The 13,452-nt window shown below is 42.9% G+C and overlaps 1 protein-coding gene across 2 annotated transcripts in view; it reads right to left on the minus strand.

Annotated features, from left to right (window-relative positions):
* Positions 1–13,452, minus strand: part of LOC141092486 (probable cation-transporting ATPase 13A4) — a 260,800-nt gene that overhangs the window by 6,370 nt on the left and 240,978 nt on the right. The window contains exons 28-29 of one of the 2 annotated variants that reach the window (XM_073578658.1): positions 380–468; positions 197–277 (exon numbers count right to left, since the gene is read on the minus strand). The exons of the other annotated variant lie outside the window; for it this stretch is intronic. Of the exons in view, the coding sequence (XP_073434759.1) occupies positions 197–277; positions 380–468 (170 nt within the window). The remainder of the gene's footprint in view (positions 1–196; positions 278–379; positions 469–13,452) is intronic. 2 annotated transcript variants of the gene reach the window in all.

Here is a 13,452-nt window from a genome sequence, read left to right on the forward strand (position 1 = left end):
AGTACACAGCATAACATTGTGGGTTATACAGTAGATAATTTGGTGACAACATGCATAATTGGTGGAGAAATGTTGGACTTGATGTACCTAGGTCTTTTGTCAACCTATGTAACTATGTAAAAAGTATTGAGCATGATGAGTATATATATTAGCAATAAAATACAAACGTATTGCTTATAGCATAACCATCACTGACCTCTACTAGGAATGACACCACTAGACATACAACCAGTAAAACAAGCATGTGTATTCTCCAACTGAGGGGAGTGCAGACAAGCTAGAAATGAAGAAGAGTCACATAAATAACAGTATGTTAGACTATGTAATGTCATTAAGTTTGAAGACTGGCACAATCCATTCAGTAATAAAAATAACTTACTTCCAAATCAAGATATATCCTTGGAAAGTCAGCAAATATGAAGAAGATGTTGAAGGCAGTTTCTAATATTAATACAACCACAAACAAATCTGCAACATAAAACACATCTCTATAGCATTTATGGTATGTCCAATTCATCTGTTCTAGAATATATATGTCTAAGGCCTCTTTCACACCAGTTTTTTGTATCAGTCAAAATCCGCCAAAAGGACGGGTGGTGGATACGTTTTAGTACTGATGACAACGGATGGCACCCGTCCGTTTTTTTGACGGATCCGACAAATGAACAATTTTAAAGGAATCGCAGCCTGGAAAAGGAGAGAGAGAGAGAGAGAGAGAGAGGGGATTTTTCTTGTCCGGCACCCAGAAAGAATTTCCAGTTAAATGAGTGTCTGGAGGATCCACCACAGAGAAAAACGTTGCAAGCTCCGTTTTGAAATCTTTGAGGATGGTAACGGACAGGAACTTTTGGCGGATTCATAAAAAAAGCGGATGCAACGGACGGCAATCAGTCACAATCCGCCAATAATGGAAGTCAATGGGGAAAAAAACGGATCCTCAAAAGAAAATTGCGGATCCGTTTTTTTTCAAAACCTGGCGGATTGTGACTGATTGTAAAAAACGGAAGTGTGAAAGAGGCCTTAATTGCAGTTATTTATTCCAAAGGGTGTGCAACCAAATATTAAGTTACAGAACTTGATAGATTTTTTCACTTGTATTTATAACACCTCCCTTTAATAATGTCCCCCATCCTAGGCCCATTTCTGTAATAATTTCCCCTATCCCAGCTCCCATCCTGTAATTTTTCTCATCCTAGACCCCTTCCTGTTATAATTTCCCCTGTCCGTGGCCTTTTGCTATTATAACGCCCCCAGCGTAGGCCCTTCCTGGTATAATGTCCCCCTTGCTGGTATAACATTCCCCATCCTGAGCCCCTTCGTGGTATAATGTCTCCTCTCCTGGGTCACTGATTGTAATAATGTCCCTCATCCTTACCGCTTCTGGTAACTATGTCCCACATTATAGGCCCATTCCTGGTATACCACTGCCCATCTTATATTAATGGTCATCATCCTGGGACCCTTGCTGATATAATGATCCCCATCCTGGCCCCCATTCTTGTATAATGAACCCTATCCTGGGCAAAAAAAAAGACACTCAAGCACAATTATGAAGAGCGTTGGAATGTGTATTTCATCTTGATTATCTTTGCTGCATGCTTGGTCGCCAAGTTACTTTCCGCTCGATGCAAGGTGGAGAGTAGGCAAAACTGAATCATTGGAATAAAAGTGATTACATGCTTTTGTTTGCAGGCAATCAGTTCCTGACCTGACGTCAACAGCCTTATCGCTTCTTATAACATTCAACAAGCTTTTAACACTTCTCAACTGGAATTTTGGTCCACTCTTTTTTTGAAAACTGCTCCACATTCTTCATATTTGAGGGCTGCCTTCTCCAAACATTAATTTTAAGATCTCTCCATAGGTGTTCAATATGATTTAGAAACAGACTCATTGATGGCTACTTCAGAAGTCTCTATCACTTTTTTTACATCTATTTTTGGGTGCTTCTTGAAGTATGTTTGGGGGTCATTGTCCTGCTGAAAGGCTCATGACCAGTGATGCAAACCCAGCTTTTTGATACTGGGCAGTACATTGTGACCCAAAATCCATTGGTAATCTTCAGATTTTATGATGACTTGCACACAGGCAAGGCACCCTGTGCCAGAGGCAATAAAACAACCCCAAAACATCTTTGAACCTCCACCCTATTTGACTTTAGATACTGTGTTCTTTTCTTTGTAAGGGTATGTTTCTATGGTCAGGAAATGCTGCGTGTTTGACGCCGATTGTTACAGCATAGTGGAGGGAATTTCATGAAATCCCGTCTCCACTATGCATTAAAAGACGCAGGAAGCAGACCCGCGTAAACGGACATGTGGCGCGTCTTTCCAGAACGCAGCATATCTGTTTACAATGCGGCGACGCTCCGTCGCTGCACCGTAAATTTACCATAGACTATCATTAGATGCGGTAAAACCGCATTTAATGATTAATCACATGGGTAATAACTGTGTAAACGCAGCTTACTATGCATGTCTACTAATTAACATAAAGTCTTACCTATCCCGCCACCGGAAGTCTGCGTCCACTGCAGTTCTCGCGATAACTTAGCTTACCACGAGAACTGCCATGCACGTAACTGGTTGTTATCTCCGATCACTAGGCTAGTTCTCACGGTCAGCTGACCATGAAAACTATAGTGTAGGTGACGGCCAGAGATCTCCGGTGGTCATCTAAAGGCTCTGCTATCTCTGTATGTCATGCATCCAGATGTCATGTGTTTCTTTTCGTCCTTGAGGACCTGCAGCAGCAGCCTGACCATGTGTTCTTATCTCATCCTTACCAGGTGAGCAAGTTTTTTGTTATAATTTGTCCTTTGTAACGTGGATAAGACCCTATTGCGCTTTTTTGTCTCCCCATTCCTTTGCAATAGATGCATCCAGATGTAGCAGAACTGGACTCATCATGGGACACTCGTTATTAAGGATTACGTCGGACAGTAAGTATTTGTGTTTGTTTATTATTTTTATTTTTTCAGGAGATCAAGGGCTTCAGGGAATTAGGTGTATAATAAAATGTCAAAACTGTGTGGTGTTTTATTTCATTAAAATACTTTTTTATGGCTGTGTCTTTTTTTAACCCTTTACATAATATAGGATTAGAAAAGGATGGGTGTCTTATTGACACCTCTCCATTACTAACTGGGCTTAATGTCACCTTACAATACAAAGGTGACATTAACCCCTTATTACCCCATATGCCACCACTACATGGCAGTGGGAAGAGAGGATAAGTGCCAGAATTGACATATCTTACATATGCGCCATTTCTGGGGTGACTGTGGGCTAGTGTTTGTAGCCGGGGGGGTGCAATTTCCATGTCCCCTTCCTAGGCTAAGAATATCAGTCTGCAGCTGTCTGCGCAGCCTTTCTGGCTATTAATTATAAGGGGACCCCATGTCATTTTCTGGGGGGCCCCACCATTTTAATAGCCAGTAAAGGCTACGCAGACAGCTGCAGGCTGTTATTCATAGCCTGGGAAGATCCATGGGTATTACCCATAGATAGATAGATCTATAGATAGATAGATATAGATAGATGGATATAGATAGATAGATAGATTGATAGATAGATAGATAGATAGATAGATAGAGCTATCTATCTATCTATAGATATATCTATCTATCTATCTACAGTGGGGCAAAAAAGTATTTAGTCAGTCAGCAATAGTGCAAGTTCCACCACTTAAAAAGATGAGAGGCGTCTGTAATTTACATCATAGGTAGACCTCAACTATGGGAGACAAACTGAGAAAAAAAATCCAGAAAATCACATTGTCTGTTTTTTTTTCATTTTATTTGCATATTATGGTGGAAAATAAGTATTTGGTCAGAAACAAGCAATCAAGATTTCTGGCTCTCACAGACCTGTAACTTCTTCTTTAAGAGTCTCCTCTTTCCTCCACTCATTACCTGTAGTAATGGCACCTGTTTAAACTTGTTATCAGTATAAAAAGACACCTGTGCACACCCTCAAACAGTCTGACTCCAAACTCCACTATGGTGAAGACCAAAGAGCTGTCATAGGACACCAGAAACAAAATTGTAGCCCTGCACCAGGCTGGGAAGACTGAATCTGCAATAGCCAACCAGCTTGGAGTGAAGAAATCAACTGTGGGAGCAATAATTAGAAAATGGAAGACATACAAGACCACTGATAATCTCCCTCGATCTGGTGCTCCACGCAAAATCCCACCCCGTGGGGTCAGAATGATCACAAGAACGGTGAGCAAAAATCCCAGAACCACGCGGGGGGACCTAGTGAATGAACTGCAGAGAGCTGGGACCAATGTAACAAGGCCTACCATAAGTAACACACTACGCCACCATGGACTCAGATCCTGCAGTGCCAGACGTGTCCCACTGCTTAAGCCTGTACATGTCCGGGCCCGTCTGAAGTTTGCTAGAGAGCATTTGGATGATCCAGAGGAGTTTTGGGAGAATGTCCTATGGTCTGATGAAACCAAACTGGAACTGTTGGGTAGAAACACAACTTGTCGTGTTTGGAGGAAAAAGAATACTGAGTTGCATCCATCAAACACCATACCTACTGTAAAGCATGGTGGTGGAAACATCATGCTTTGGGGCTGTTTCTCTGCAAAGGGGCCAGGACGACTGATCCGGGTACATGAAAGAATGAATGGGGCCATGTATCGTGAGATTTTGAGTGCAAACCTCCTTCCATCAGCAAGGGCATTGAAGATGAAACGTGGCTGGGTCTTTCAACATGACAATGATCCAAAGCACACCACCAGGGCAACGAAGGAGTGGCTTCGTAAGAAGCATTTCAAGGTCCTGGAGTGGCCTAGCCAGTCTCCAGATCTCAACCCTATAGAAAACCTTTGGAGGGAGTTGAAAGTCCGTGTTGCCAAGCGAAAAGCCAAAAACATCACTGCTCTAGTGGAGATCGGTATGGAGGAATGGGCCAACATACCAACAACAGTGTGTGGCAACCTTGTGAAGACTTACAGAAAACGTTTGACCTCTGTCATTGCCAACAAAGGATATATCACAAAGTATTGAGATGAAATTTTGTTTCTGACCAAATACTTATTTTCCACCATAATATGCAAATAAAATGAAAAAAAACCAGACAATGTGATTTTCTGGATTTTTTTTTCTCAGTTTGTCTCCCATAGTTGAGGTCTACCTATGATGTAAATTACAGACGCCTCTCATCTTTTTAAGTGGTGGAACTTGCACTATTGCTGACTGACTAAATACTTTTTTGCCCCACTGTATATATCATAGGAAAGTTATGCACAGCACTAAAAGACAAGGTGCAGCGTTTCATAGGCATATACCAAACCTTGTAATTAGAGTCCAAAAACATGAAACAGCACTCCATATAGCAAAAACTTGTGCTCTTTATTGGCCCATGTGGAGATGTTTCTGTCCTGAGTGCAGAGGTTTTGAGAAAGGTCTGAACTCAGGACCGAAACATCGCCACATAGGCCAATAGAGAGCACAATTTTTTGCTATATGGAGTGCTGTTTCATGTTTTTGGATGCTATCTATCTATCTATTCCATATCAATCATCTATCTATCATCTCTCTATCCCATATCCATCTATCTATCTATTTATCTCATTTCTATCCCATATCTATCTCATATCTATCTATCTAAATACAGTATCTATCTATGGATAGATAGATAGATAGATAGATGGAATTAGATAGATAGTGAAATGAGATAGATAGAGAAATGAGATAGATAGATAAATCCTTTTTACAGGATGAAAATGATGAAATGGTAAGACAGGATGTTGAGAAGGCCGAACTTTTAAATTCCTATTTTGCATCTGTTTTCTCTCAGAAAGGAAATGTAACATCAACTGTTCTTCACTGTCCTATTAAGGGAATAGAAGAATCCAGGATATCTATAAACAAAAATATAGTGAGGAAACACTTAGCTAACCTAAATGAATTCAAGTCTCCAGGTCCAGATGACTTACACCCCAGAGTACTGAAGGAGATAGCAGAAGAAATTTTTGAACCCTTCTCCATAATCTTTGAAAATTCTTGGAGAACACGAGAAGTCCCAGAAGACTGGTGAAGAGCAAATGTTGTTCCTATCTTCAAAAAGGGGAAGAAGGTGGACCCAGGCAACTATAGGCCGGTGAGTCTGACTTCTATACCAGGAAAGATCTTTGAGCAAATTATTAAACAACATGTATGTCAGTACCTGGATAAGAATGAAGTGATTAAACAGAGTCAGCATGGGTTTGTAACTAATAAGTCATGTCAGACTAACTTAATTTCCTTCTATGACGGAATCACTGATTGGGTGGATCAAGGAAATGCTGTAGATATAGTATATCTTGACTTCAGCAAAGCATTTGACAAAGTATCTCATACAATCCTTATTGAAAAAATGATTAAGTATGGAATGGACAAGGCAACTGTTATGTGGATTCATAACTGGCTTAGTGATTGGACCCAAAGAGTGGTCGTAAATGGCTGCACATCCAGTTGGAAGAATGTCTCAAGTGGGGTACCACAGGGCTCTGTCCTGGGCCCTGTATTGTTCAACATCTTTATCAATGATTTAGATGAAGGAATTGAGGGTAAACTGATTAAATTTGCTGATGACACAAAGCTAGGAGGGATAGCTAATACTAGAGAAGAGAGAGAGAGGATTCAAAAAGATATAAATAAACTGGAGAAGTGGGCAGCAACTAACAGAATGGTTTTTAACAGGGAAAAATGCAAAGTACTACATCTGGGCAATAAAAATGAAAAAAGCATATACAGAATGGGAGGAATAGGGCTAAGCAACAGCACATGTGAAAAAGACTTGGGTATACTGTTGAGAGTTCATTTTCCCCTTCACTACTGAGGCCCGATGAACTCCCTCTTCTGGTAAAGAAAGGTAGTGAGCCTGATTATCAAACATCTGAGCCTAATGATGATGACTGGCTGAGTGGAGTTACAGACTGGATATAAGGCCGCCGACGCCCTTCTGCCCTGCGGGTGATTTCTCTGTGGGATCCTTGGAGACCAGTCTGAATTCCTGCTCATCTAAAGCTAAGTTTTCTGCTCTGCCTTTTGCATTTTTGCTTTGTCTTTGTTTTTCTGGATTTCTGCGATTCCCTGCTGGGGTGAGCTGAATTCCTTTAGCTCCGTCTTCTGAAAATACCTGAGTGCTGATTTAGTTTTGAAGCCTAGCTGCTTCAGGGTCTTTTTCCATATCAGCTTGTTGGCTGATGTCTTTGATAGGGTTTTTGCAGATTGCAGACAGCAACCTTCCTTTCCTGTCCTGTTTAGTTAGTTTTGGGCCCCATCGTTTGCTCAGCAAATCTTTCTGTCTGTGTGAGTGTTTTTTCATCTTGCTTCACCATCATTATATGTTGGGGGCTGCCTTTTGCTTTGGGGTCTGCTCTGGGGCAGTTTAGATTTCCTTTTCTGTCTTTAGGCTATTTAGCTCTCCGGCTGTGATCGAGGGTTCTAGGGCACCGTAGGAACCCCCCACGGCTACTGCTAGTTGTGTTGATAGGTTCAGGGGTCTGCAATCTGAGAGTTGCCAACTTCTCTGGTTTTCTGGACGTAGCTTCTATTTTTGTGTCTGCCTCCTACGGTGACTCATTCATAATGGAATCACCCGTCATACCGCAGATCCTAGGGTACTCAGTAGCAGGAAAGAATTGTAAAAAAAAAAAAAAAAAAAAAAAAGGGTGTATATTTTTTCCTCTATATCTCTGAGGCCGTAGGGGGAATTTTTTTTTCTCTCAATGGAGATAAAGCAATTGTCTGATCGTGTGGAGCAGCTCGCTGCGGAAGTGTGGGGAATTTCCGCCTACCTTGCTCATTCACATGCTGCTGAACCAAAGATTCCTACACCTGATGTATTTTTTGGGGATCGGTCTAAATTTTTGAATTTCAAAAATAACTGTAAATTATTTTTTGCCTTGAAGCCTAACTCGTCAGGGAGCTCCGCGCAGCAGGTTAAAATTGTCATCTCTTTGCTGCGTGGCGATCCCCAGGATTGGGCGTTTTCTTTGAAACCAGATGATCCTATTCTGACTAATGTGAATGCATTTTTTCAAGCCTTAGGGTTGTTGTATGACGAACCTAATGCCATTGATCAGGCTGAAAAGACCCTGCTGGCATTGAACCAGGGTCGAGATTCTGCAGAATTGTACTGTCAAAAATTCCGAAAGTGGGCGGTACTTACTACCTGGAATGATAATGCCTTGGCTGCTCTCTTTCGGAAGGGTTTGTCAGAAGCCGTAAAAGATACTATGGTGGGATTTCCTGTTCCCTCTGGTCTTGACGATTCTATGTCATTAGCCATTCAGGTTGATCGGCGTTTGCGCGAACGCAAAACTGCAGGAGAGGTGTTGCCACCTGTTGAACAAATGTCTGAACCTATGCAATGTGATAGAGTTTTGTCCAGAGAGCAGCGTCAGAAGTTCAGAAGGCATAATAAGTTGTGTTTTTTCTGTGGAGATGCCTCGCATATTATTTCTGCCTGTCCTAAACGAGAGAAACGCTTTGCACACACGTTTTCTGTTGGTGGTGTTCAACCTAAGTTTCTTCTGGCTATTACTCTGATCTACTCCCTGTCCACATCAACGTTGTGGATTTCCGATGACACCTCTGCAGATGCCTATCCCTTTGAGGGGGATTGATGCTACTCCTTTGGCGAAAAATAAACCTCAGTTTTGGCCCCAGACCATCAAGAAAATTGCAAATTTTTGGTGTTGAATAATCTGCATGAAACCATTGTTCTGGGGTTTCCCTGGTTACAAATTCATAATCCAGTTTTGGATTGGAAATCTGTGTCTGTGGTGAGTTGGGGTTGTCGGTGTGCCTTTAGTGAGGCTCCGGTGTTTTCCACCTCTTCTCAGTCGCATGATGTTCCTGATTATTTGGCGGACTTTTATGATGTATTTAGTGAGAATGAGTCTGCGTCTCTGCCTCCTCATAGGAGTTATGACTGTGCAATTGAACTGAGCCCGGGGTGTAAATTTCCCAAGGGTCGGCTCTTCAATTTGTCTGTACCCGAACACGAGGCTATGCGATCCTATATTAAGGAGGCGTTGGAGAAGGGTCATATTAGACCATCCTCGTCACCCTTAGGTGCCGGTTTTTTTTTTGTAGCCAAAAAGGATGGATCATTAAGACCTTGTATTGATTATCGTGCCCTCAACAAAATTACTGTTAAATATCAGTATCCGTTACCCCTGATTTCGGATCTATTTTCTAGAGTTAAAGGTGCTTGCTGGTTTACCAAGCTTGACCTCAGGGGGGCGTATAATCTTATTCGCATTAAGCATGGGGATGAATGGAAGACGGCGTTTAATACTCCGGAGGGACATTTTGAGTACCTGGTGATGCCTTTTGGGCTCACTAATGCCCCTTCTGTCTTCCAGTGCTTCATGAACGATATTTTCCGAGATTTTGTCGATAAATTTTTGATTATCTATCTGGATGATATTTTGATCTTCTCCAAGGATTGGGATTCTCATGTGGAACATATTCGGACTGTGTTCCGGATCTTGAGGGAGAATTCCCTGTATGTCAAAGGATCTAAATGCCTTTTTGGAGTACAGAGGATTTCTTTTTTGGGATTTATTTTGTCTCCGTCAACTATTGAAATGGACCCGGCCAAGGTACAGGCCATTTACGATTGGGTTCAGCCCACTTCTTTGAAGGCCCTCCAGAAGTTTTTGGGTTTTGCTAATTTTTATCGGAAATTTATAGCAAAATTTTCTAGTATTGCCAAGCCATTGACTGATTTGACTAAGAAGGGTGCTGATGTGTTAAATTGGTCTCCGGAGGCTGTTTCTTCCTTTCAGGAGCTGAAGCGAAGATTCACCTCCGCCCCGGTTTTGCGGCAACCTGATGTCTCACTTCCGTTCCAGGTAGAGGTGGATGCTTCTGAGATTGGTGCAGGAGCTGTTTTGTCCCAAAAGGATCCTGTAACATCTAAAATGAATCCCTGTGCCTTCTTTTCCCGAAAGTTCTCTCCATCTGAACGTAACTATGATGTGGGGAATCGGGAACTGTTGGCCATGAAATGGGCATTTGAGGAGTGGAGACATTGGTTGGAGGGAGCTAAACATCAAGTCGTGGTCCTCACTGACCACAAGAATTTGATTTACCTAGAGTCGGCTAAGCGCTTGAACCCTAGACAGGCTAGGTGGGCCTTGCTTTTTACACGTTTTGATTTTGTGGTTTCTTTTCTTCCTGGAACTAAGAATGTCAAGGCAGACGCCCTCTCTAGGAGCTTCTTTGCTGATTCTCCTGTGGTGACCAAGCCTGCTACCATCTTAGGTGAAGGGGTAGTTCTTTCTGCCATCTCGCCCGATTTGAGACGTGCTCTGGAGGAGTTCCAGGAGGACAAACCTGAGCGTTGTCCCAGTGGAAAGTTGTATGTTCCTGACCAGTGGAAGAAGAGAGTGATGTCTGAAGTTCATTGCTCTGCTTTGGCTGGTCATCCAGGTATTTTTGGTACTAGAGATCTGGTGAGTCGGTCTTTTTGGTGGCCCTCCTTGTCTCGTGATGTCAGGAATTTTGTGCAGTCCTGTGGGACTTGCTCCCGATCTAAATCGTGTTCTCGCTCTAGTGGGTTGTTGATGCCTTTGCCTGTCCCCAAGAGGCCATGGACCCATATTTCAATGGATTTCATCTCTGATATGCCTGTCTCTCAAAGGATGACTGCTATTTGGGTGATTTGTGATAGGTTCTCTAAGATGGTTCATCTTGTACCACTCCCTAAGTTGCCGTCTTCCTCTGAGTTGGTGCCCCTGTTTTTGCAACAGGTGGTTCGCTTGCACGGGATTCCTGAGAACATTGTATCTGACAGAGGAGTTCAGTTTGTGTCTAGATTTTGGAGAACTTTCTGTTCCAAGCTGGGAATTCAGTTGTCCTTCTCCTCTGCTTTTCACCCTCAGACCAATGGGTAGACAGAGAGAACAAACCCGACCTTGGAGTCATATTTGAGATGTTTTATTTCCGCTGATCAGGATGATTGGGTTTCATTTTTGCCCTTGGCCGAATTTGCTTTAAATAATAGAGCTAGTTCTGCCACTTTGATGTCACCTTTTTTTTGTAACTTTGGGTTTCATCCTCGATTTTCTTCAGGGCAGGTGGAGCCCTCTGCCTGCCCAGGTGTTGACACTGTGGTGGAGAGAATGCACCAGATCTGGGACCAAGTGGTGGATAAGTTATCTCTCTCCCAGGAAAAGGCCCAGTGGTTTTCCAACCGACATAGGACCATCGATCCCCAGTTTAAGGTTGGTGATATGGTGTGGTTATCATAAAAAATATTGCTATGAAGGTGGCTTCTCCTAACTTTAAGCCTAGATTTATTGGACCTTACAAGATTTTGGAGATTATTAATCCGGTCTCTTTTCGTTTGGCTCTTCCTGTCACTTTTAAAATCCATAATGTGTTCCATAAGTCTTTGTTGAAGAGGTTTGTTGAACCTGTTGTTCCGGGGGTGGCACCTCCAGACCCTGTATTGGTCGAAGGTAACATGGAATATGAGGTAGAGAAAATACTGGATTCCCGTCTGGCTAGACGGAGACTCCAGTATTTGGTTAAGTGGAAGGGTTATGGTCAGGAGGATAATTCCTGGGTCTCTGCCTCTGATATTCATGCCAAAAGATTGGTGCGTGCCTTTCATCGGGCTCACCCTGATCGCCCTGGTGGCGTGGTTGAGGGTTCGGTGACCCCTCCTCAAGGGGCAGGTACTGTTGTGAGTTCATTTTGCCCTTCACTACTGAGGCCCGATGAACTCCCTCTTCTGGTAAAGAAAGGTAGTGAGCCTGATTATCAAACATCTGAGCCTAATGATGATGACTGGCTGAGTGGAGTTACAGACTGGATATAAGGCCGCCGACGCCCTTCTGCCCTGCGGGTGATTTCTCTGTGGGATCCTTGGAGACCAGTCTGAATTCCTGCTCATCTAAAGCTAAGTTTTCTGCTCTGCCTTTTGCATTTTTGCTTTGTCTTTGTTTTTCTGGATTTCTGCGATTCCCTGCTGGGGTGAGCTGAATTCCTTTAGGCTAGTTTCACACTTGCTTTTTTTTGCAGCGCGTTTTTCCCGCAAAAAAACGCATTGAAAAAACGCATACAAAGGCATACAACTGCTGCGTTTTTTTCAAGCATTTTTATGAGCATGCATGAAAAAAACGCAGCGTTTTTATGCGTTTGTATGCGTTTTTAGTGCGTTTTTACCGCGTTTGTGTTTTTTTCCAACATTAGGTGGCCCCTCACACTAACCCAAACCATGACTTTACTAACCCTAACCCTGACCCTAACCCTAACCCTAACCCTGACCCTAACCCTTAACCAAACCATACTTAACCCTAACCCAAACCCTAAACCCTAACTAACCCTAACCCTAACCCTAACCCTGACCCTAACCCTTAACCAAACCATACTTAACCCTAACCCTGACCCTAACCCTAACCCTGACCCTAACCCTTAACCAAACCATACTTAACCCTAACCCAAACCCTAAACCCTAACTAACCCTAACCCTAACCCTAACCCTGACCCTAACCCTTAACCAAACCATACTTAACCATAACCCAAACCATAAACCCTAACTAACCCTAACCCTAACCCTAACCCTAACCCTGACCCTAACCCTTAACCAAACCATACTTAACCCTAACCCAAACCATAAACCCTAACTAACCCTAACCCTAACCCTAACCCTGACCCTAACCCTTAACCAAACCATACTTAACCCTAACCCTGACCCTAACCCTAACCCTAACCCTAACCCTGACCCTAACCCTAACCCTATCCATGACCCTAACCCTTAACCAAACCATACTTAACCCTAACCCTGACCCTAACCCCAACCCTAACCCTGACCCTGACCTAACCCTAACCCTAAACCCCTTTAACTAACCCTAACTCTAACCCAAACCCCTAAATTCCTTGGTTAACAAAAAAAACGCATGTGCAAAAAAACGCATACATAAGCATGCCAATGCGCACATATGCGCACCCATAGGCTATAATGGCCATTTTTAGCGCAAAACGTGCGCATACGTGCGCATGCGCTTTTTTGCAGGACCAAAAAATGCAACATGCTGCGTCTGTAAAATACAAATGCACACCCCAAAAAAACGCAGCGCATGAAAATCGCATACGTGCGCATGCCAGCGCGCAGGTATGCGCACCCATGTTAAATATAGGGGAAAAAACGCATGCGCACGTATGCGTTTTTTCCAAGCCAAAAAAACGCAAATGTGAAACCAGCCTTAGCTCTGTCTTCTGAAAATACCTGAGTACTGATTTAGTTTTGAAGCCTAGCTGCTTCAGGGTCTTTTTCCATATCAGCTTGTTGGCTAATGTCTTTGATAGGGTTTTTGCAGATTGCAGACAGCAACCTTCCTTTCCTGTCCTGTTTAGTTAGTTTTGGGCCCCATCGTTTGCTCAGCCTATCTTTCTGTCTGTGTGAGTGTTTTTTCATCTTGCTTCACCGT

The sequence above is a fragment of the Dendrobates tinctorius genome, unplaced genomic scaffold (genome assembly GCF_039654945.1).
Source record: "Dendrobates tinctorius isolate UK_male_01 unplaced genomic scaffold, ASM3965494v1 ptg000060l, whole genome shotgun sequence".
NCBI classification, from domain to species: domain Eukaryota; kingdom Metazoa; phylum Chordata; class Amphibia; order Anura; family Dendrobatidae; genus Dendrobates; species Dendrobates tinctorius.